The sequence below is a fragment of the Lygodium microphyllum genome, chromosome 2 (genome assembly GCF_053477565.2).
Source record: "Lygodium microphyllum isolate KBCC chromosome 2, Lygodium_microphyllum_v1.1.10, whole genome shotgun sequence".
In the NCBI taxonomy this organism is placed as follows: Eukaryota; Viridiplantae; Streptophyta; class Polypodiopsida; order Schizaeales; family Lygodiaceae; genus Lygodium; species Lygodium microphyllum.
Genome location: NC_141136.1, coordinates 153,973,504 through 153,998,956, shown reverse-complemented (window position 1 = coordinate 153,998,956; position 25,453 = coordinate 153,973,504). Strand labels below are relative to the sequence as shown.

The 25,453-nt window shown below is 42.0% G+C and overlaps 1 protein-coding gene across 1 annotated transcript in view; it reads left to right on the top strand.

The window, feature by feature from the left end:
* Positions 1 to 5,450: 5,450 nt before the first annotated feature.
* GSNAP (gamma-soluble NSF attachment protein) overlaps positions 5,451 to 25,453 on the top strand; it is a 79,702-nt gene continuing 59,699 nt past the window's right edge. Inside the window, exon 1 of the mRNA XM_087699770.1 lies at positions 5,451 to 5,606. Within this exon, the coding sequence (XP_087555896.1) occupies positions 5,551 to 5,606 (56 nt within the window). The 5' untranslated portion in view covers positions 5,451 to 5,550. The remainder of the gene's footprint in view (positions 5,607 to 25,453) is intronic.

Below are 25,453 nucleotides of genomic sequence, written 5' to 3'. Positions count from 1 at the left end.
TGAGGATTTTGAAAGCTAGTCTTAGGTCCTTAGAAACAAAGATTTTCGTACCCAATCCCCCATTATTTTAGGAGTGTTTAACATCTCCCATATCCAAAGCTCCATATGAAAACCCTCAAGATTTTCTCGACCTTTGGCATCAAGATTTCAAGAATAGGCACACAACAACTACAAATGATGATTGAGGGAGGGATTATCTTATTAGCAACCACCATTAATCCTCCAAAGCTAAGAAGGAGAAGGGACACCTTTTCAATCTTGCCTTCCATTTTTCAAGTTAGCGCCTAGAGTCTCTATTTTGGAGAGATCCTTGGCTCCATTGGACACTAAAGATATCTAAACACATTGCCTCCTTGAGCTTATTTAGAATAGAATTGCAAACGCCATTGTAGAGTCTCATCAAGCCCGAAATATAAAGCCTTACACTTGGTGCTATAGATCATCAAGCTAGATATGAAGTTGAATTGGTTGTAGATGCTTGAAAGGATCTCCAATTTCTCTTTCCTACTCTTTAACATGCTGAAGTTATCGTATATGTAAATAGTTGGTTGCAATTTAAGCACCTCTAGAATAAGAAGATCATGAATATCCCCCTTTTGAAGCTTAAAATCTACATTTTTTAGAAGAGGTTAGTAGTAATAGCAAAGAGAAGCAGTGCTAGTAGGCCCTACCATCTAGTAGAACTAGACTTTGAATCCCATCCTATGCACAATAGGATCAAAAGTCCATATGCGATTAGCCTTTATCTAGGTTATCCATGTCTATTGAGACACACTAGCCTTTCCTCTCAATAGCATATTCCAAAGAAACCAATAGATCAAGAATGGCATCTTGTACTTTACACCCATGCAAAAATCTATGCCAATTTGGATAAAGGACTTTAGGGAGAAGAAATTAGACTTTAAGAGCCAATGCCTTTGCCATAACTTTATAGCATGAATTGAGTATCATAAGTGGTCTCCACTAGCGAGGTTAGCCCTATCTGTTGCTTTGGGTAGAAGCTTAATGCACCCTTCATTTGTAAAAGTAGGAAATGATGTTGTTCATCTATTTTGATGTGGAAAATCATAGAACTCCGTATTGCACCTGTCCCATAATGCATCAAGGCTTGTAGATTTACATTTTTCATCCTTTTGACCACAAAAACAACTTCCTCAATTGAAAGAGGTCTTGTCAAAATAAGGGTAGCACCTTTAGAGACCACTTGAGGGGTAGGATTAAGAAACTCCTCTAGTGCAGGCTTGAAATCCGCATAAATAGTATGCCCAACACCAACAATAGCTAAGAGGTGCCAAAAAAACCCCTTGCAATAGAGTGGTGATCAAAATAGGGTGGACCACTTTGTGTCCTTGATCATGGAAATCATCTCCTTTCTCTACTTATTCGTTCCTTTCAACTTTACCTTATACTCTCAATCTTACCCCTTGAGTTGCAACAAAATCTTCAATGTGTTGTAAGGGCCACATCAAAATACTAGTGTAAGGAGAAAATATCACTAGAAAGACCAATCAAAGATTTGATTTAGAATATAGCCTTAGCTTGGCCATGGGCCTCGGAATGCTCTATTATAGCCTTGATACCACCTCTCGTTCTAAGGGATCATGCTGTTTGCTCTACTAGTAGCCTTGAAAATCTATTTCGCTTGGATCAATCATTGCATTTCCCTTAAAAAGAGAGTATTTAGCTTAAATGATGGTAGCACACAAGTTTATTGGGTGGAATACTCATATATATGAGCATAATGTTGGTTTTGAGTTTTGGTTGAGGAGTTATCCACCATGCTCCCTAAGTAGAATAAGTTTTATCCTTTCAAGCCAAGAGGAATGCATGTGGTGATTATACCATGTAAGCTGGTGGGCCTTTGATGATGTTGTAATATCGATTACAACATGCATAGGACAAAAGGAATCCCAACTTGTTTTTTTCTCTCATTGAGCATGATACTTGTTTCGTGCAATTGTCACTTCCAAGGTTAGGCATGTTAAAATCGCCCATAAATGTTGTGTAATTAGAGGACTACTTCTCACAAGGAAGCCCCACCATTTTGCTTTGTTGGTAGAAGCCAAGAACCATAAATAGAAACCATTGTTAATTCACCTTGATCAATCATAATAGTTTGGCCACTACTACATGGCCACCAACATGTTTCCATTTCAAGCTTGGCATCAAAATCTCTTTGATGGGAAACATGGAGTTGCCATTCTCCTTGCTATAGGTTGAAGAAAAGGAAACATAGTTAATGAGTTCCATCACTTTGTATGTCGATCTCTATGAGCTCAACCAATTTCTTTTAGATGTCCGTCTCTACTACTTGACCTCCCACAAAGCAAGCGCATTCAATTTCCTCCACTGTAGAAGGCAATTGCATACAACTTCTCTTTCAAACAAAGGCCTCCAACATTCCATGAAGCTCCTCTTCTCCTTGTTGTAGATTGAACAAAAGAAAACATAGTTAGAGAACTCGTCACTTTGCATGCTAATCTTTGCGAGTTGCCTCTTGCAAGACAAGCACTTTGAGTTCATTTGGCGTAGAAGGTGATTGCATACTGCTCTTCTCTTGTTAGACAAAGGCCTCTAATATTCTAGGAACACATAATAAGTGTTCATGATAGCTTATCTATAGATACAATTGGAATTTGGATCCAAGAACTGATCCATGTCCTCCATGTGTGAAGCATAGATGTTATGACCACTAATGCTAGTCTAGAAAACTTTTTGAGAGACACTTTGGCTTTCCCTTTGCCATTTTTGCCTTTGCTATCTCTTCATTGCTTCTCTAATAACTCCTTAAATCTTCTTAATCAAAGACTTGGAGTTCTCTTTTTGAACCTCTTTATTGTGAACATTCTTTGGCTTAATGCCATCTAGGTTGCAAGAGTTTTTGGACCACTAGTTCTTTGAAGCTTATCACCTTTGGTATACAAGAACTCTTTTTTGGGATGCTCCTTTGCTTTACCTTGGTTTGGCAACACTTTAATCATGTATTTCCTTTTTGGCCTTTGTTTTCCTTGGGCAATTTGCAAGCATAGCAATCTGATCGATGGAAAATGTAAAAGGAGTTTGGGAAATGGGGGAACTTGACCTCCACCACCACCTTGATTTTGTGAGGATCAAAGACTTCAAGAAAGCCAAAGTTTTTGATTGTCTTGTTTCGAAAGATGCCAATTTCCTTCATTTGTAGCACACCATTAGAAGGTGCAAGGAGGTACAAAACCTTGCATAATAATCTAGCCATTATAACAATCTCCACATCCTTCCAATATAGCAAACTTGGAAAGGAAATCCACACTAGCCATTCGTGGGAGTGTAGGGGATAGTATGGAGATGATGCAAGAGCATGAGTAAAATTACCCTTTAATCCCATAATGAAGAATTCAATCTCTCTCCTACTAGATCCAACTTGAGAAAAATAAACTCCCTTTCCCACAAACCTATACTAGTGACACACCCATGATAGGCTTGGAGGAACCACCTCACAAAGTTGTCTATCAAAGGAAACTTCTCGATTTAGAAGAATAAGAAGAGTCCAACCATAGTAAAATCAACATACCTTCTGTTGCTGTGTTGCCATGGAAACCTCTCTAGCACTTTGTAGAGTTTTGCCCTTATCTTTGCTACTTGGTTCTTCTCTTATCACTCAACTCTTGAATATCACATCACGTTACTTTCTACACCTCTGATATATCAAAGTGACCATGGTCGGTAGTAGCAAGGAAGTCCATATCCAAATAAACACTATTTTTTGAGCTCTTTGCTATGGTTGAGGTCACTTTTAAGTAAAGGACTCTTACATGGAGGTTTGCCACATGGGAAACAAGGTGGTGGATGTGGATGATGTGCCTATTAAAGGCAAAAAATGCCTTTAGTAAGCATCAACAAGGACAATAGTGGCAACTTCATGCGATAGCTGCGAAGTGAACTAGTCCTTACCAATCAACGATAAGCCTTCTAACTAGTGGGTCAGATGCTTTTGTAGAAAGGTACAGAGTGTTTATTATGTACTAAGCTGATCTCTAGGGCAGTGTTTAACCACCATAAGGGTAGATGAAATTGCTTTTGTAGAATCTTACTGCTATATTATTTTGGTTGTAGGTTTGGAAAGCCCCGAACCTCCACAGTACTTCCCGAACCTACAACCTTTTCCAAATCTCATTTTTTGAATTAAAACCTCCTTTCCTTCCCTTTCTCTCACGTGTGATCTTTTCTTTTATATTCTCCCTCCCCTTTTTAATTAAAAGTCCCTTTCCCCCTCCCCCCCTCTCTCTCTCTCATTATAGGGCAGAGGCTCTCTCTCTCTCTCTCTCTTAAATTAAAACCCTTTCCCCTCTCTCACGTATAATCTCTCTCTTTTTTTCCCACCTCCCTCCCCTCTCTCATGTGTAGAGCCTAGATTCTCTCTTTCTCTCTCTCAGGTTAAACTTTTTAATTAAAATTTTTTGAATTTTTTTTTTCTCTCTCTCTTTTAGGTTAAAATTTCTAAATTAATTTTTTTTGTTAAACACAGAGAGAGAGAGAGAGAGAGAGAGAAGAAGAAGAAGAAAAATGATAAAAAAAGAAAAAGAAAGAGAAAAAGATGTAGAGGGGGGAAAGAGGAAAGAGAATAGTCTTTTTTAAATTAAATCTATTTCTTCATCCCCACTTCTCCCTCTCTCTCTCATGTGTAGGACCTAGGTTTTCTCTCACTCTCACTCTCATAGTTAGATTAATTTTTTAAATTAAATATTTTTTGGACATAGTTTTTCACACACTTTGAGTGGGAGATAGTCTTTTACACACTTTGAGAGAGAAAAAGATGGAAAGAGGGATGGAAAGAAAAAAGAGAATAGTCTATTTGAAATTAAACATTTTTTGATATAGTTTTTGACTTAGAGAAAGAGAGAGAGGAAACATATAATTTGAGAGAGAAAGAGAGAGAAAATAAGGGGAAAGAGAGAGAGGAAAGAGAAAAATAGAGTGAGAGAAAAAACTTGAGAGAGAGAGAGAGAGAGAGAGAGAGAGAGAGAAGAAAAAATTTAAAAAGAGAATGAAGAGAGAGAAAATAAAAAGAAGAAAAAAAAGGAGAGGGAGAGAGAAGGAAAAGAGAGGAGAGAGTGGGGAGAATAAGAGCGAGAGAGAGAGAGAGAGAGAGAGAGAGAGAGAGAGAGAGAGAAGAAAAGCAGGAAGAGAAAAAAAGAGAGAGAGAGAAAATTAGACCCAGGGAATTGGGGGGAGAAGAGAGAGAGATGATAAATAAAAAAATTAGAAACATAGAAGAAAAAGAGAAGTGAGAAAGATGAGAAATGGATTGTTGAGTGAAATGCATGGCAACTTCACTTACTGCTTCGAGACTGCAAAGCAACCTAACATTCTATGTGCGCGAAATGCTACTTTATGTCATTTGGATCTTTGGCTTTTGCAATAAAGTGAATTGTAAATATTATAAAAATTCAAATCTTGTGGTATAAATATAAAGCAAAATCAGAATCGAAATTGTAGCTACAGCAATCTCTCCGTCTGTCTGCTTCTGTGTTCGAGTTTTGATGCCAAGCATCACAAGGGAACGAAGAAGCCATGGCTACAAGCAAGGGCAAGGATCCTGCGGAACTCATTAAGAAAGCAAACAAATTGTAAGTGCGCTATTTTTTTGTCCGGCGATGACTGCGCGATCGATCTATCGCCAATGCCTCGATTTGCGTGGGAAGGAGAAGAAGTGTTGTTAAGCTTTATCTGTAGTGAGTTGATAAGCTGCACTTATTTTCCGAAAGAATTGTCTTGCGCAGGGCCTAATTGCATCTCTGTTTTGGTGAGGAAAAGTTTGAGCTTGTCTTCCGTTAGAGTGCTTCTGCACTTTTTTGACTAGGTTCTATGTGATTATCCGTTGATCATGGAGCATACGGCCTTACCTTTTGACAGGCAGCATAGAAAGTACGCATTACACCTCGGATAAAACCGTCACTGTACTTGATTCACGACTGCCACGTTGAGCGCTGGAATCAGGCACTACAATTCTCTTTTAAGCCTGGGTTGCGGAGTGAAGTCTTCCAATTATAGAGGCAGTCTTGTGTACGATTGCCACTAGTATGTATATAGTGTGAGATTTTAAATACTGAACATGACCAGATCAGAAACTGATTGACTGATTGGAAATGCAGAGTCTAGGACGCACAGGATGAGAACTGAACGGTTCCATCATTTTGCTGAAGTAGTGAACAATACACCATTATCATTCTTATATCCTGCTTTTTGCATGAACCCATGTTGAATTTTGACTCATGTTTGCATAATCATTTTGTTGGCCACTGAAAACCTCTCGTAATGGAACCAGACTAAATATCAGGACAGTGAAACGCTTCTTGCACCGAACTGGCTTGTCTGGAACAGCAATTAGATCTACTTCCTGATCTTATGCATGCAAGGGATGGAACTGATTGCTCAACTAGAGTTATTGTTCTGCAGTAAGCTAGTCAAAGAACTGGATGATTATTACCCATGAACCTCTATAGCCTGTCATATGTGAGCATGAAATCTATGCTTTCTGAAAGAAGAAAATTCTAAAAATAAACATGCAAGTCAAACTAGACCGAGGCATGGTACAATACATATTACAATCCTTGTATGAGACATCAAAATGATAAAATCAAAAACCAAGCCCTAGAAAGATCAATACAAGGGCTGCATGAATAGCCATTGCAGTGGTCTGTCATGCATATCATATGTGACTCAAAGCTGGTAGAAAGTGTGAACTTCCCCTAGCAAGTCTAATGCTAGGGCTATGTGAATAGTCACTTTGTTGGTCTGTAAAGATAAACAATAAGTGACATAGGGTGAAAGAAGGTGTTTGTGTCTGATATCTTAAGAAAATTATCGAAGTCACCATAAAATCGCTCCCATTGCCCACAAGAGGTGCGAGTAAATCTTCACCTAGATCCTAGAGAGGACCTTTGCTGTGGATATATTCTGTGCCTCAATGGCATGAGCGCCCCTCCTTGTCCAAGCTATATCAAGCTCTAATGCTAGTTATAGGCTCCCATTTATGGCAATATCCTAATGTCCACTGTACTTATAAGAAGTTTGTTGTAGGTATAATGCTAATTACTGCATGATAAGAAGAAAGGAATGGCTAACCATGCATTTTTGTAATTGCAACTGAACATTTAATCATTGACCCAGGCAACTATCCCTAGGTCGCTATTATGGTCTAACCCAAGCCATGGAATTCCAATTTGAGAACTCTCCTTTACGCATTTTCAGACCTACGTAGCCCCATTGATGGGACCTAAAACGGGCCGGCACTGGCTCATGCACTAGCCGGACCTCTATCATGCGCTCAACAACCCCACGGCCTCGTAGCGAGGAGCGTTGATGACACATACATCATCTTCCTAAACATCTTGCGTTTGTATCATGTCTCGTAGTCCAACTCTAACCCAATTAACACTCCTCAGAGGGAGTCCCAACACATTGCCAAATGGCACGGAGTACAAACATAGGAGGTCCTCCCACGGCTGATTGCCGCTACCTCACTGCGACTCTCCTACATCTTGGGGATTGGCCCCTTGATACGTCGCTAAACTTATATAACACTTCGCACATAGTCCTCTCAAGGTATCAATTGATCGTATCCAGGAATGTACCATACCTCACTTTACTTTCCCCTTAGACCCAACGCCTAGCTTGCAGCTTCGGACAACCTTACTCACTCAACGTTGGTCACGATCTAGAGAATACAGGTGCTATGCATCTAGGAGGTTAGTGCAAAAGCATTATTTCAATGAATTTCTCTGACGCGTAATTGCTACGTTGCACGAACCTAGCACAGAGGAGACCTCGTGCTACTAGATCCTTATTTTAAATTAACGATCAATCTATATGATATGCATAGATGAAAACAATCAGCCTTTTTATTCTCTCAGTACTTAAACACCACTCTCATTCTCTCTATCCCCCCTCGCCGTTTAGATTGTGCACGATACATAGGTTTAGGGTGATATTTTTCATGTCTTTTGTTGTATGAAAAGCAATAAAAACTCACTAAAACATAAAGGTAGGGCTGAACTGAGGCTAAACCTCATACTTCAGACCCCCCATACATACATAAACATGAATTTTATTTTTTTAGTATTTTTCGCACACTCAAAACCTATTTTTTTCTTATTTTTACCATTTTTTTAAATTTCTTGTATTTTTCGCAATATTAAATAACTGAAAATACAAAATGAGTTATGGGCTGTGGCCCTTAGGTTCATTTGCAGCAAAACCACAAATTTAGTTGGTGTGTCTTATTATATTTTCCATTTATATATCAAAAACACCCAATTTTTCCCTATTTCGCGTGTTTTACGGATTTTACACCATTAATTTCAGTCACAACACTTATGATTTTCTGATTTTTTGAGCATAAACTGATCAAACTCATAGCAAACAACAACATAATGCATAATCATCCCATGGGAACAAATACTCATAAAGCAAATTGCATAAAACATCAATTTCCTTTGTAAAAAATGAAATTACCGTTCTTTGCGGGTTGCGGGTTTTTATTTGCCATGTCTCAAGACTGATTTCCAGCAGCCATTAATGTCCATGACAGTCCATAATCAGCAATCTTCATTCCTCTTGAACCACGGAGCAATCCGGTCTTCATTGGACAAGCATTTGTCATCCATTCTTCTTCTTTTTCTTCACCGCATGAATCTGCCCTTAGAAGAGAGAGAGGGAGGAGAGAGAAAGACTGAAATCAGAGATTTTCATAGAGACCACCATTGGAGGAGTGAAGCACGGTGATATGACCAGTAGGCAGAGGGGAAGCAAGGGCAATGATCACTTGGGTAGGTTGTTTGCAGGCTGGATCCTCCCCTCCATGCATCTTGGCGCAAATTTCGGCGCCTCTTGATAGCGCCCTCTCCTCACGTTTTTGCTCCTCCAAAGAATGCCATGATTTGTTGTGGCATAAAATGCCTCCCAAAGGCCCTAAGAGTCACTTACATTTGGCCACTCTAATGTCCACCTTTTCGTATCTTACTCGGTTTCTTGGCCATTTTCCCGTCCGGACTCCAAATTGAGCTTTGAAAAATCCTGGGCATCCAGCTTGATATCCCGCATTGGCCGGTAACTCTTGACAACCCTCACGATAGTCTGAAAAATTATGAAAAATCAACAAGTGTCGCTCGGGCGCCTTTAAAGCACTTTGACGCTTAAAATCGTCCTAGATCGAGCCGCCGCCTTCGACGTTGAATATTTTTCTCTTGATATTCGTAATTTTTAGCTATTTTTAAGCACTTCTCGGCATCAAAATTCCGTTCTCATTGGCGACCACGGGATAGGGCGACTCAGCCCGTCGAATCCCACCATAGATCTACACAAAATAACCAAAGGAAGCATCAAGCTGATACAAAGTAGATACGTATTAAACACAGCACAGTGCTCACCCTACCCCCTGACAAAACCAAGGCATGACATCCACAAGGAGTAAGTCTAGCATGATCTGATAAAAGGTCCGAAGTTAGTCACTGACCAACTGCTCCAACACGGCCAAACTAAAAAGAACTGTCAAAGAGGTTGCCCTAAGTGGTGGTCTGAACTACCTACCTAACTAAGGACAACACAACCAGGAGCTCCTACTAGACGAGGACTTCTGTAGCCTGATCAAGAAGTATTTTCTTTTACCACATTTTTTCCTTTTAGGGTTTTATTTTATTGACATACTCGGGCATGTAAAAAGGAGGGAGCTGAGCGTAGTGACCCAAGGAGAACAGGGCATCGGCCTCAGGTTCTGTCTCAGTACCCAAGAACCTACCAAGCCCTTGCAAGACGACACTTAATCATTTTCTGACGCTCACTTTTATTTTCACTCCAACCTTCCTTACTTTCTTCTTTTCTAGCAAGATACCACCCCTAGGAAGACAAGGCATCGGCCCCGGGTTTGACTCGTCCCCAGGAACCTACCAGGCCTTCGCAAGGCGATGATCAACTGCGTATAAATTTTCATTTCATTTCATTTCTATTTTTATAGGGGGTTAGAACCCCTTTTTACACACCTTTGTATATTTTTATTGTCGTTTCAGATATTCAGGGTTTCTTATTATCAACATTCTTTTTCTTCTGGCAGGCTTCTCTAACTGCCTCACAACTGACAAGAACTCCTAGAACGGCGGCCTAGCAGGCTAGCAAAACAGGGTCACTAGGACTTCCGTCTAAAACAGATCTTTCAATGCTTGACAATGCCTTTACAGGAGGCAACGACTACTCAGATCTCCCTCAAACATACTGAACCTAAACTTGGGACTTCATACCTTGGACGCCGGTCCCAAAAAAGAAACGAAAATCCCCTTAATAAATACACAAACACATAGAGCATAAAAAAACCACAGTACTCATAAAGGAGGGATATCACCTGGATAGGGCCACGAGAAGCTTCCACGCAACAAACGGCTTCTTCCAAGCTCTTCTTCGAACCTGTCTAGCGCAGAACTAAATCAAGAAACCATTAACCGCACCTGCACTAAACAGACAACTGGCCCTCTTGGCCTAATAAAATAAAACACTTCACTATAAAACTTAATCGGCCCTCTTGGCCTAACGAAATAAAACAGTAAAATCTCACAAAACGGGCCCTCTTGGCCTAATGAAATAAAACAAAGTAGCACCTATACATCCTTCCATGGAAGAGCACAGATATACAATAATAAGCTCCTTCCCAAGGAGAAAAAATAGGCTTGTAGCCCTAAACTAAATGCATAAGGTTATGACCCATCTCTCCTACATATATAGCAAGAGGCATACGCATAACATGTCGTCTAATTAGCCTATGGGTCGAAGATAATAACGGTAGATTGGTCTCAGCTACTCTTTGCATCACCCATATCAACCATCGTCTGCCATATATTGCATGTTCTGATAACATTCCCCACAAGCGACCGGGCTCTGTTTCATAATTGATCACAATATCCAAACTAGGACCACAATTAAAGAAGAGGTCTTCTTCATAAGCAAGATTTGCCAATGAATCCGCAAACTGATTCCAGTAACGTGGAATCAGCTGAAAAGATATTCTCTCAAACTCTTCAAGTAGGGTCATCGCAGCCGGATGATACATACAGAGAATGGGATTCTGCACTGTGTATGTCCCATCTAGTTGATTCAGGATCAACTGGGAATCCCCTTTTACTAACAACCGACGAATACCACCTTGCTTGGCAATATGCAGTCCCATAATCAAGGCTTTATACTCCGCCTTATTGTTAGTGAATCCTACCCCGAGATAAGCAGCTAACTTCATCGTAACTCTTCGTCGGGGGTTTCGGATTACTACTCCAACACTTCCTTTTTTATTAGGGCCCCTGGACGCTCTGTCAAAATATACTGTGTACGTCCATAATGGGTTTACACAGCTGGCCATCACGAACTCCTCTATTCGTAATTATGATAATCAAAGTTTAGCATGTTGAGAGGATGAACTAACGGCTCCATCCCACCTTCTTCATTGAACTCAATAGGGATACTTGTCAACAGTCGTAAGCAGTGATGGCAAAAGACTTTGATCTCCCACACAAAGGTTCCGTCTTCTTGCTCAATCACTTCGTATCCTTTGCTCCACCAGACGAGTTTCCCCTGATGGTATCTCTGCTCCAGATATGGGTGCTCCAAATAAGGGATTAACCGACCCATCAACCGACTTTTAAGCTCTTTTGCAGGTCTCAAATAATCCCCAGCATGGACCTGCAATGCATTGTCTTTGTATTAGCATACTTAGAAATAATAAGGTTTAATCTTATTAAGATTAACCTTATTCTTAAACTCTACTCCCTGTAGATCAGCTAAGAGGGCCGTAGACCTATTTTTCCCTAACCTGACAATCTTGTAGGGACCATCCCATTTAGGTTCCAGCTTCCCTGGAAACAGCTCCCTACGCGTATCGTAATATAGGACTAATTGCCATTTTTTAAAGGTATATTTCTTCGCTCTAAGGTCATGCAATTGCTTCATCCGACGTTTGGCTACCTCTTGGTGTAACAAGCTCTGCAACTTCAGCTCATCCAGGTGGGCTATAGTCGTGAAACGTTCAAAAAGGGAATCCTTATCTCCCAAAGAATGGTTAATTGCAAACCGTATGATCGGCAATTCGATTTTAAGGGGTAATACACACTCTTCCCCATAAACCAATTTGAATGGAGTATGGCCGGTAGCTCGCTTGAATGTGGTATTAAACGCCCATACTGCCACATACAACTTCTTGTCCCAGTCTCGTTTCTTCTCAGAGACTATCTTAGACAAGATACCCCCAAGCTGTTTATTAGTACTTTCAACTTGCCCATTTGCTTGCGGATTATAAGGAGTTGTTTTATTGTGCTTGATTTGCCAAGCCTCAGTCAAGCTTTTGATCACCTGATTCAAAAAATGGGTTCCATGGTCCAACACTAATTCCCTCGGTGGACCAAAGCGGTAGATAATCTGCTCTAACGGGAAACTTGCAGTCTCTTTTGCATTGTCCTGTCTCGTTGCCCGCGCTTCTGACCATTTTGTGAAATAATCAGTGGCTACTATAATATACCTCTTTTGGGTAGTAGACGACGGGGTAATAGGACCCACAAAATCAATGCCCCACTTCTCAAATGGAAGGATAGCCATGATAGGCGTAAGTGGGTGTTTCCTATTTTCTCTACTGTCATGTCTTTGATATGTATCACATCTCTTTACATACTCAAAAGAATCTTGGAAGATGGACGGCCACCAATATCCAGCTCTTAACGCTTTCTGCGCCGTCAACCGTCCCGTAAAGTGCCCTCCACATGCAGAGTCATGGCACTCCTCCAAGATAAAAGGAACCTCTTCAGGCATCACACATCGGCGGTAGATATCATTAATACCCTGCCGATATAGTGTCCCTGCGATCAAGGAAAACTTCAAAGCCTGTTGTTTGATTTTCCTCTTTTCAGACTTTGACAAACCAGCTCCCGTCTCTCCTGTTGATAGATAGTGTGTAATAGCATCATACCAAAATGGAATAGAAGCCGTATCAATTTTAAACATTTCTTTAATATCACTTCCTTCAGCCAAAGTCTCTTTTGGCTCCCCGAAATCCACAAGGCATTCCACAATATCCTGCAGCCTCGGTGGCTTACTCTTGATCTCATAATCGAACTCCTGCAAAGTGATTAACCACTTTGCCAAACGATCAGGCGGTTGTAGCTTGTTTATAAGCAATCTAAGTCCTTCCGTCTTCGTATAGAATACTATCTTTTCATAGAGGATGTAGTGCCTGAATTTCTTAGTCTCAAAGACCATCGCAAGACACAACTTCTCCATGTAGGTATAATTGATCTCTGAAATGCCTAATTTCCGACTAGCAAAAGCTATCGATGATACCATTTGTCCTCCCAAATTTGGGCTAAACAGCAGCTGATACTATACATAGTGGTTGCTGAAAATATGTAGAACACCTCACCTCTTTTAGGTGCTTTTAAAATGGGTGCTTTTACTAGCTCTTGTTTCACATCCTCAAAAGCTACCTTACAAGAGTGGCTCCATTCAAATGAACAACTAAAGGATAATAAATTCGTTAATGGCAACGTTCTTTCTGCCAAGGCATTTATAAACCTCCGATAGTATCCTATCGACGACAGAAAGCTATGATCCTCTTTCGGAGTGCGTGGTAGACTCATAGCAACTATAACCTTGATCTTTTCAGGGTCAGTTGCTATCCCTACTGAACTGACCACATGGCCTAGCAATAGCCCATAAGGTACTCCAAAGACACACTTCCGTGGGTTAAGAGCGATACAAAATTGTCTGCAACGCTCAAAGCACGTTCTCAAAATAATCATCCTTTCCCTTACAGTGGCTGCCCCCAGGTCATCGATAAATACTTTCAACTCATCTGGGGAGATGTCACCAAAGGTCTTGTCTGCTGTTCGTTGCCACGATCCAGGTGCATTGCACAAACCAAAGGCCATCACATGGTACGCAAAAGTACCAAAGACCGTAATAAAAGTTGTTTTCAACTTGTCCTCTTCTGCAATTGCCATCCGGTTATATCCTGCAAAGCAATTTATAAACGAATATATCTCCCTACCCGCTAATTGATCTAAAATCTGGTCAATAAACGGCAATGGGTAATAATCCTTAACTGTCTGCTTATTCAGCTCTCTAAAATCTACACATAATCGGATATGGTTGTTTTTCTTCTTCCTGATAACAACTGGTGAACACCATTCTGTGTGTTGAACAGGGAAGATTAAACCAGCTTTTCTTAGCTTCTGCAACTCCTCAAATAGCCGGTCCCTCAATTCAAAAGGCATACGCCTTACCTTCTGACGAACAGGACGACTGCCTTCTTTTACAGGAATAGTATGAACAACCAGGCTGGGAGGGATGCCTCTCAGCTCATCATAACTCCAAGCAAAGATATCGCGGAATTCTTTAATCAAGGACACATAGTCCTCCCTTTCTGCTGAATTGAGCATAGACCCTAATTTAATTGGCGGCGAATCATTCGACGTGCCAAGGTCCAACTCAATTACATCCGCATCTCTTATCCTATCTTGAGGCTCTATCGGCTCATTTAGAGTTATGTGATAGATATCCTTTGTAGTGGATCCCTCTTTAGATTCATCACTAGATGACGTCTCACTACCAGATGGATCGTCTGTTGTCTCTAATTTAGTAGACGATAAAGTAGCTCTCTTACTTTGAGGAGACTCAGGATAAGCATTGACTATTACTCGTTTAGCACCTCTACCTAGAACCACTCGACCGGCGGGTATATCGACTTGACAGTCTGTTCGTAAGATCCAAGGCCTACCTAGCAAAACTCGATAGCTAGGACGTCTTGCAAATCTTATCACCCTAAAGTCCAAGAAACATTCTACATTTGCAACTGTAACATGGACCTTAGTAATGCAACCTTCTGGTTGTCTTAAACTATCATCAGCCATTCTCAGAAGGGTGGAGCTGTCTTTTTGGATACCTAGACCCAACCTCTCCATCAATTCTGAACTCATGATATTGACGGAGGATCCAGTGTCTACAATGGCATGTTCCACTAATATTCCATCTACATAAGCTGGAACCCTAGGGCAGTTCTTTTCAGCATGGTCAAACCAATCTTCCCCTACTCGCGCTATGCCCAAGGGTTCTACAACATACCCGATATGCAGGATCTTCTTAAATTCCTTGCGTACTCCTGGAGATAATTTGATCAATTGCAAGAGGTTTACATTTGGTTTAACTTCGCAAAGAGAACTCGCTAAATCGAAGTCATGATAAGTAGCCAAAGCTCTATTTTCTCGCCAAACCATCCTCTCTTTTGGTCTTTGGACCGGTTTCGGTGCTTTTTTCTTGGCTCTTGCCTTCTTTCTTGGCATCTCCTCATCCTTCTTAGGGTCGCCTTTTCTGTCAACCGGCTTTAGCGGTCCCCCTTCTATGCTAGGATTCTGGACTTGCGTCCCCTTATCCCCTTGTTTAGGGTTTGCCTCGACCGGTTTTTCCTTATCTTTGTAAACCTCTTTAGCCTTTTGGCCTCTTGTCACGGCTCTTAAGTTAGAGGTTTCAGCATCATTGACTCGTACAGCCTCATTAAGGCTGACTCCGTTGCCTTGTGGCAACTCTTCTGCCTAGGTGCATCATTCTGCTGCAAGTTATTTCCTTGCGCTCTATGATTCACTGGGCCCGGTTGTTTACTCCCTTGTTGGAGAGAGCTAATCTTACTCCAACAGGTAGCAGCTAGATGGTCCGACTTCCCACAAATGTCACGTTTCACGTTTGGACAGTTTCTGGGAAAGTGCTGTCCACCACACCATTTACAACTGAATCTAGAGGGTCCACCCTCTTCAGGGCGTTGACTCCCTATCAAATTTTGTTGCTTCTTCAAGAAATTAACGTCGACAGCTATTTGTTGATATTGTTCGGAAATCATATCGGTGTAATGCTTCATCATGTCCTTGACTTTACCAAGGACATTAGATGCACTCGACTCGTAGCCTCGATCGTCGACCCGTCATTCCATTGGCCTAACAATCTAATTTGGCATTGGCTGTTGACCCACAGGAACAACATTTGAATTTGAAACTTGGCCTCCAACATTTGATGGAGCCAATTGACTTGCCATGGGCATAGTCACACTGGGAGGAGCCGGTAATAAAGGTACATTCGAAACCATACTCCCTCTCCCAATAGGGTTAGTCATAGGCATCCCTTGACTTCCATTCGTCAATACTGGATTGCCACTAGATACTAAACCCCCATTAACATTCATTCGAGAGGAGTAGGCCGTTTGTAATCGTGCTTCTACTCCCTCTGCCCGCGTAATAGCGGTATCTATATCTGCTAAGGCCACACTGCTCAATTGTACTTGGATATTAAAGTCCAACCCATGCAAAAAGTATTGCAATTGGGCAGCTGGTGGAATGGGAATGTAAGTTTGCAACTTACGGAATACTTCCTTCAACTTCTTGGCATATGCTTTTACATTCTCATGAGGATCTTGACGTGTTACATTTAAGACCCGCAACCAATATTGGCCACCTCTTTTAGGGGCATATTCCGCTCGGAAAGCTGCATAGAATTGATGAATGGTGGTTATGGTTCCAGACTCTATGCTGTGATACCATACCGCAGCCTTTCCTTTTAACGTCATATTGAAGAACATCATGAGATGTCACTCATCTTGGATGCGATAATTGAACATCAATCTCTGAAATTCACAAATGTGAAATTCTGCATTCTTTTCCGCTAACCCATTAAAAATGGACAAGGGAACTCCTAAGGCTGGTAAATCCGGCGTCCCTGTAGGAATCGCAATAGGCTGTGCCGTGGTGACAATCGGATTAGCAGTAGGAGCTTGAAGTGACGGATTCACAATCCCACTTGAAGTGGGTAGACTTGGTGGAGAAGAGGAAGAACTTATGCGTCCTCCTGCACCTAATGGAATAGATGGAGCAGTTAAGTGACTAAGACCATTGCTTCGTATACATACTGTACTACTTCTTTGAGGAGAATAACGGCTTACGATCTCTAACTGCCGTCTAGCCCTCTCAGCACGTTCTGCTTTCTAGATTTCGGCTTGACGGTCCTTGTCAGAGGACATAAACCAACTTCCTTTTGGTCCCTAGAAACCCTAGATCCGAAAACCACAACTTATAAGTGGCTCCCGGCAAATGCACCACTGATGGGACCTAAAACGGGCCGGCACTGGCTCATGCACCAGCCGGACCTCTATCATGCGCTCAACAACCCCACGGCCTCGCAGCCAGGAGCGTTGATGACACATACATCATCTTCCTAAACATCTTGCGTTTGTATCACGTCTCGTAATCCAACTCTAACCCAATTAACACTCCTTAGAGGGAGTCCCAACACATTGCAAAATGGCACGAAGTACAAACATAGGAGGTTTTCCCACGGCTGACTGCCGCTACCTCACTGCGACTCTCCTACATCTTGGGAATTGGTATCAATTAATCGTATCCAAGAATGTACCATACCTCACTTTACTTTCCCCTTAGACCCATCGCCTAGCCTGCAGCTTGGGACAACCTTACTCACTCAACGTTGGTGACGATCTAGAGAATACAGGTGCTATGCATCCAGGAGGTATTGTCTGATACCTTTTATCATTTTATGCTTCATGTAAATTGTGAATGTCTATGTGCTCAAACAAAGAACAATCAGCATTGTGCTTAGTGCAAAAGCATTCTTTCAATGAATTTCTCTGACGCGTAATTGCTACGTTGCACGAACCTAGCACCGAGGAGACCTCGTGCTACTAGATCCTTATTTTAAATTAACGATCGATCTATATGATATGCATAGATGAAAACAATCAGCCTTTTCTTTCTCTCAGCACTTAAACACCACTCTCATTCTCTCTACCCCCCCTCGCTGTTTAGATTGTGCACGGTGCATAGGTTTAGGGTGATATTTTTCATGTCTTTTGTTGTATGAAAAGCAATAAAAACTCACTAAAACATAAAGGTAGGGCTGAACTGAGGCTAAACCTCATACTTCAGACTCCCCATACATACACAAACATGAATTTTATTTTTTTAGTATTTTTCGCACACTCAAAACCTATTTTTTTCTTATTTTTATCCATTTTTCCTTATTTTCTTGTATTTTTTGCAATATTATATAACTGAAAATACAAAATGAGTTATGGGCTATGGCCCTTAGGTTCATTTGCAGCAAAACCACAAATTTAGTTGGTGTGTCTTATTATATTTTCCATTTATATATCAAAAACACCCAATTTTTCCCTATTTCGTGTGTTTTACGGGTTTTACATCATTAATTTCAGTCACAACACTTATGATTTTCTGATTTTCTGAGCATAAACTGATCAAACTCATAGGAAACAACAACATAATGCATAATTATCCCATCGGAACAAATACTCATGAAGCAAATTGCATAAAACATCAATTTTCTTTGTAAAAAATGAAATTACTGTTCTTTGCGGGTTGTGGGTTTTTATTTGCCATGTCTCGGGACTGATTTCCAGCAGCCATTAATGTCCATGACAGTCCACAATCAGCAATCTTCATTCCTCTTAAACCACGGAGTAATCCGGTCTTCATTGGACAAGCATCCGTCATCCATTCTTCTTCTTTTTCTTCACCGCATGAATCTGCCCTTAGAGGAGAGAGAGGGAGGAGAGAGAAAGAATGAAATCAGAGATCTTCATAGAGACCACCATTGGAGGAGCGAAGCACGACGATATGACTAGCAGGCAGAGGGGAAGCAAGGGCAATGATCACTTGGGTAGGTTGTTTGCAGGCTGGATCCTCCCGTCTATGCATCTTGGCGCAAATTTCGGCGCCTCCTCATGGCGCCCTCTCCTCACGTTTTTGCTCCTCCAAAGAATGCCACGATTTGTTGTGGCATAAAATGCCCCCAAAGGCCCCAAAGGTCACTTACATTTGGCCACTCTAATGTCCACCTTTTCGTATCTTGCCCGGTTTCTTGGCCATTTCCCCGTCCGGACTCCAAATTGAGCTCTGAAAAATCTTGGGCGTCTGGCTTGACATCCCGCATTGGCCAGTAACTCTTGACAACCCGCACGACAGTCTGAAATATTATGAAAAATCAACAAGTGTCGCTCGGGCGCCCTTAAAGCACTTTGACACTTAAAATCGTCCTAGATCGAGCCGCCGCCTTCGACGTTGAATATTTTTCCCTTGATATTCGTATTTTTTAGCTATTTTTAAGCACTTCTCGGCATCAAAATTCCGCTCTCACCCATAAGCAATGTTTGTGCCTTATGTAAGCTCCACATCTAGTAGGTGCTAGTAGATACTTGCCATATTCGAACAATGTACCAATTGCCAGACTCTAGGGTGACATGCCATTGGAAGAGTTGAGATTTTCATAGACCTAAAATTGTCATATAGTCTGCTCCAGAAGTCAAATAAGAAAGGTGAAGTGATGCCTTGTGTAATGATCTCCTAGGATCCACCTTATGTGCATAACACAACATAAGCCATACAAGCACATGCAACTATCTAAAGAAAAGGACTTCACGATCACCTCCTAGCCATAGTGTCAATATGGGCTCACTCTTGAGCCTAGTAGTTAGCGACAAAGGGGCCAAGTCTCTACCACAAAGATTGGTGTCACACATCACTAATCCAAATTAGTATGGGTGCACGAGTGTTGTCTAGGGTCTTGAGTCCAAGTGTGGAGATCATAGGATAAAGTGCCAAAATGAGCCTTGGGTTTTGTTTATTGATTTGTAGAATCCCGTAACCACCCTTTCCCTAAGGATATTCACATCTAGTCACCAAGTTACCCAAGACTATGGCCAATGCTATAGGTACCCATTTTGGATGTCCAAGGGTTTATGCAAGACTTTTGGACCTAAAAGCACAACTCAAGAGAAAGAAAAGAGAACCCAAAGGTGGAAATAGTCCTCAAATCTTATGTTACAACAACAATAGGAAAGTGTAGAAGGTACGGCTCTAGAGCTCAAGCCGTATGCTATCGAACATACTTCTACACTTTGTATATGACGTTTGTATAATATGTCTTTGCTTGATCTAGGATAGTCATGATGTGCCTTCACTTGCTCGGCCATAAACACTTCAATCCATACTTCTCAAATGAGGCATTTCCACCTACGATCTTGTAAATGGCTCGCTAGAAGATGACCATGATGTCTCCAAATGTGGTCATTGCCAAGGACGAGAGAATACATTAAAATGATGAAGATCCCCATCATGATGAAGATCCCTATCTTTAATGAGTGTAGGGCATGTATAAAAAGCAAAAAGTGAATGAAGAAGCTTGTTCTTGTGTGCGGCCAAAAAAACTAGCACTCTTCTTCTTCTTCTTTCTCTTCTTGTTCTTGCTTGTGTTTGTGCTTAAGAGAGGGAGTGAATGTGTGAGGGTGAGGGACCGTGGTGGAGACGCTCTCAATCTCCTCCTCTCTTCTTCTTTTTCTTCTACTTTCTTATCTTGTCTTGCACACGGCAATAGAGCTTGGAGCTTGAGAATCGAGCTTGCTTGAGCTTGCACCTTGGATCGTGGAGCTATCAGAGAGCTTGTGGAAAGAGGCAACTCGATCGGGCATGAAGGCAAGCTCAGTATACTCGTAGGTGTAAGAGTGTGCACGACTATATGAGAGGTAGCCATTGCACTTGGCTTGAAACGCTTGAAACAATAAGCGGTCCGTGGGTCTTGGCGGTTGAGCAAGAGCTCTCGCATTTTGGTTCGGTTGTTGGGACCTAGATTCAAGCTTTGAGTGCTTGCGCACTCCGAATCAAGTATTGGAGTAGGGTTTGCCTCGAACTAGTGCTTGAGATAGGGAGGAAGTGAGGGAGTCGGAGGGAATTTGATCTTTTTTGCAAGTAAGTTTTTTGGTTTTTGAGGTTTAGGCAAGTAGTTTTGATTAGCCTAAGTGTTTGCTTATGATTTGGATGCATTTAGGTAGAAAAAACTTAGGAATAATAGGGAAATAGACAATAGGGTTGCTGCTGTAAAACAGGGTTAAACATGGAGAAAAAGGGGCTTCAAGGCATTAAGAGAGGAAAGAGAGGAGTGGAGTGGAAGATTGAAGGACAAGGGGTTTAAGAAGCAGAGAGAGCAAGGGGAAGCTCATTTCTACACTCAGGGTTTGAGAGAGAGAGAGAGTTGGACAAGTTTGTTGCAGGGCAGCAGGGAGGCAAGGAGAGCTTCGATTCATGCGATTGGACGCATTCACAGGCTATAGGTGAGTTGGTTTGATCACGAAACCCTTGCTGTTTGATCTTGGAGCTTGCCAGAGGTTGGGAGGAAGCATCGTGAGCATAGTAACAAAAACTCTGCAGGTCAGTGCCTGTCATTGTTGTCACAGATAGATCGTTCGATTCCCAGAATCAGACCGTCTAACTGTTCAAAAGTCATTCGATTTTCATAATCAGACGCTTCGGATTGTTCAATTGGACAAACCTTGACAAGTCCAAAAATCAGATAGCTTTGACCGTTCGACTCGGACAAATTAGACTCAGACAGTCCAGAATCAGTCTTCCAATTTAAGGAATCAGACCAAAACTTGCAAATCGGATAGGAGAGCAGAACATTAGTTTTTGGCAGATTTTGTCTTTTCCATATCTTGTAGGGGCCAAACACTAGCTATAGGATGTTCTAGTATGTCCCTAGGTGAGTAGATAGGGCAATAGAGCCGACTGACTTGAGGATTGAGAACCGACAATCCAGGAGTGACTGCGGTCACTGACCATGCCTCAATAGAGGTTCGGACCGAGAACTTGATTCAGACTATGCATCAATCGTGTAGTAGGGACCTAGAGTGGATCCCTAGGAGTGACCGCCACTTATATAGGAGAGCTAACACTAGCCGAAAATAATTAAAGGGAGTGTGATTTGCGTTGATTGTAATTGAACTTACACACTTTATCACACAACCACTTGAAGTGCACAAGAAAAGATAGAAAACCCGAATTGGCATAAGTCCACTCCACCACTTGTGCGTCCAGTTTATGTCACATTGCTAACTGATTTGTATAACAAGGAACACACTAACAGGGTCTAAGTAAGCAACTAACCCACTAATAGGAGCAAACCCTGAGAAGCCGGATACAATCCGAGAACCAGAACCTAAAGCGAACAACTTAGAACCAACACGATTGGGAATGCAACTTTATCAATTTGATCAACACCCTAGTTGTTTAGGAAATCAACGACATGTCGGGAACCAATACCACCCTTGTAGACGATGAGCTCGATTGGGGAGAATTCCTAGTTGACATTTAGTAAATGGTAAACCAGTAAAACTTGCAAAACCAAAATGGTATATCATGGTAGACTAGCCGAGGAGATCGTAGCTGATCTCGAGGAAGAAAGAAGGTTGGCATGAAAAGCACTGCAAAGCATCGTTCCCTACAACCAAGAGCAGTGACTTAAAAAACACATTTCTAGACATAGAAATGTGCGAGGTCTAGTCCGTCTTAGCTCTTGCCAACAGAACTAGGGTAGGACCAAATGCTGAGAGGGAGAGAGTGCTAGAGGCTGATCTTACGTTGTGCGATCTTGTCACAAAGCGACTCCTAGACAATACAGTTGTAGAGCAGAGCGGAGCTACCCTAGCGATTACATTGTTAGCAGGACTAGGAATCATGCCAAACTCTAAGAGCTAGAGTAAAATACCCATGGTTGCTAAGCAACTTGATAAGTATCAGCCCGGCAATGACCTGTACAACTTCGTGGAGCAGTTCGAGCAAGTATGTGAGGCGAACAACCTCACGGACCTTGCTCAACGAGCATAAGCTTTCGGACTTTGCCTAGGAGACAAAGGACGGACGTGGTTTACTAGCCTATATAATACCAAGTAGAACATTTTTAATAACCTCAAGAGTCTCTTCATCAAGAGGTTCTTCGAAGTAGGATACTCCGACAACCTCATGGTCAAGTTGATGAACGTCAGCCAAAAGGATAAGGAGGATATCCAAGACTACGTTATCCTCATGCAGAGTCTCTTTAAGAGAATCCTTGCGGTGGAACGACCTAATGAACGAGCAGTCTCCATTGTATTTATAAATGGAATCTGCAGCGAGGAGCTCTACAAGGCCTTAGTGAGCAACTCGAATTTGCAAAGGGACGTGCGAGCTAGGGTCTTTGAAGAAGCCATATGCGTGGATGACCTGCTCAAGGAGAGGAGCTCTAGAACCACGACCCGAGAGGGCACTAGCTCTAGATCCTTAGAGATAGCTACGACCATTAGCGAGAGACCCAGCCAGAATACACAAGCCAAGGGAAAGGGCGTCGACCAGAGCTAGGATTTGACAGACATGAAGCTAGAGATGGCCAAGTTGCAAGAGATGATGAGGAGGCCCACATAACCTCATGTGCAATGCATGCATTGTGGAGAAAATCACCTCCTGGCCGAGTGCTTGGATCCTAGGTCAAGACCATGCGCTAATTACGGTTGGTGTAGGCACGATGCGATGCATTGTAGATTGCCAAGACGATTCCCATACCCGCAACTGTTCAATCGGCCGTACTACCTAGGGAATAGGTCACCGAACTTTGGGAGGCCTGGGAAGCTCTATTAGCTCTCCTAGCATCCGATGACTCAAAGCGAGCCGTCCCTAGGATGGCCATCAATCCTACAGGCATTATGTTATGGGGACATGTACTTTTGAAACCTCACTTAATATGTGGATTATTTTTTAATCACATGATTAAGTAAACGTTATACATGTGAGGTGCAATTGGAGGTAGAGTAAATTTACGAGCTCAGGATCTGAAACCTCGCTTAGCATGTGGATTAATTTTTAATCATATGATTAAGTAAATATTGCACATGTGAGGTGCAATTTGGAGTTAGAGAAAATTCACGAGCTCGAGACCTAAGAAAATCAAGGGATGTCAAAGGCAAAAGTTGCTATAAGTTATGTTGCACAGGTACTTGGTGGTATCTGGTATTAATTGTTAGCCTAGGTTATTCATTTGGCCATAAGTGCCAGTTTGTGATACTAGAGATGTGGTGTTTAATGGTACCTAACACTGATCTAATGGTCAAAGATGGCATAGAGAGACTCGGGAGTAGAAGATGTCTGGCCAATTTAATTATTGGCCAGGCAGATTATTTTTTTGGGCACCGAGGCCGGTTTCATGGTTTTATTGTCGGGATGTCATCAAATCCTTTGAATTAGTGGGCCCGTGGTATTTGATTGCAACTTGGGACTATTGGATTATTGCTGAAATTTTTCTCAGCAGTAAATTATAGCAAGCATGTCTTCACATGGTGATACGGGATCAAGTGGAGAGGATGCATCACTCCTTGGTTGATCACATGGTGAAGGGGGAAATGCAATGATTGATGTTGGGCATGATGTTGAGCTAAAATATTCATTACTTGCTGATTAGCCTCTTAAACAGCCCCAAAACACACTAAAAATGATCTTTTAGAGTAAAACCATAAAACGGGGAGCGGTTTGAGAGAGTTCAGTGGCAACCCTAAAACGGGAAGTGGTTCGAGAAAGTTTAGTGGAAACCCTAATTTTTGGGGCGACCTTCCACATCTATAAATAGACAGGCTGCCCCCATTCAGCCATCATCCTTGTTTGCAGGTTACACCAGCCCACACACCCTCTGTTGCTGTTGGCGCCCAGTTTCTAGCCTGCAGCCCGCCTCTATTTTCTGTCCAGTCATCATCGACTGCAGCCACATCATCTTCAGCCTGTCCATTGCTGTAGGTGACAGCTCTTAGTTGTTGGTGACTGCTCCAAACTGTCCCAGACTATTGTTCAGCCTGCTGTCCATCATCCCCAGGGTCAGCTAGCCTGCGTTTTCAGCATTGCAGGCCCTGACACTCTCAGACACAGTTTCAGCCTGTTGTTTACAGCAGACTGTGCACAGTTTCCAGCCCCCGATCGGTGGTACACTGCTGCATTTACCAGTTTCCAACCTCCAGACTGTTGCATTTTGGTGACCAGCCTGCTGCCATTCACTATTTAGCACTCCTACACTCCGACTGGTGGTCACAGACTTGGGATCCGTTTTCGGTGGACGTCACACTCCGACATTGCTCTGCCCTTGAGCACACTGTACACTCTTACATTCATTTACATCATTCATTCACTTCGGAGTTGTATTCTCTCTCTTCCTTCTTTTGTTGTGTTTGAGTTTTGAGTTTTACATTTAGGGTTTGAGTTTTGCCCTCTGTGTCTGTGTTTGTGTCTTTGTGTTTTTGTCGTGGTTGTACACTCTGTGTGTCCTTAGTGCAAACCCTAGCAGTCTTCTTAACACATGGTTCTCAGCATGGAAAACATGCTGAAAATGTGGGAAATGACCCAAATGTTGGCACTTCAATGCATAAAGAGGCTGATGACCAGCAAGGGGCTGAAGAATTTGATGATAGCTTCAAGGATCGAATGCGTACAGTAGCAAATCTTTTTGCTGAATTGGCAAAGGATCCCTAGTTTACTCGATCTTTGAATGCCCCAAAGAGGACAACAAAGGCAAAGAGAAGAAGACACCTTCT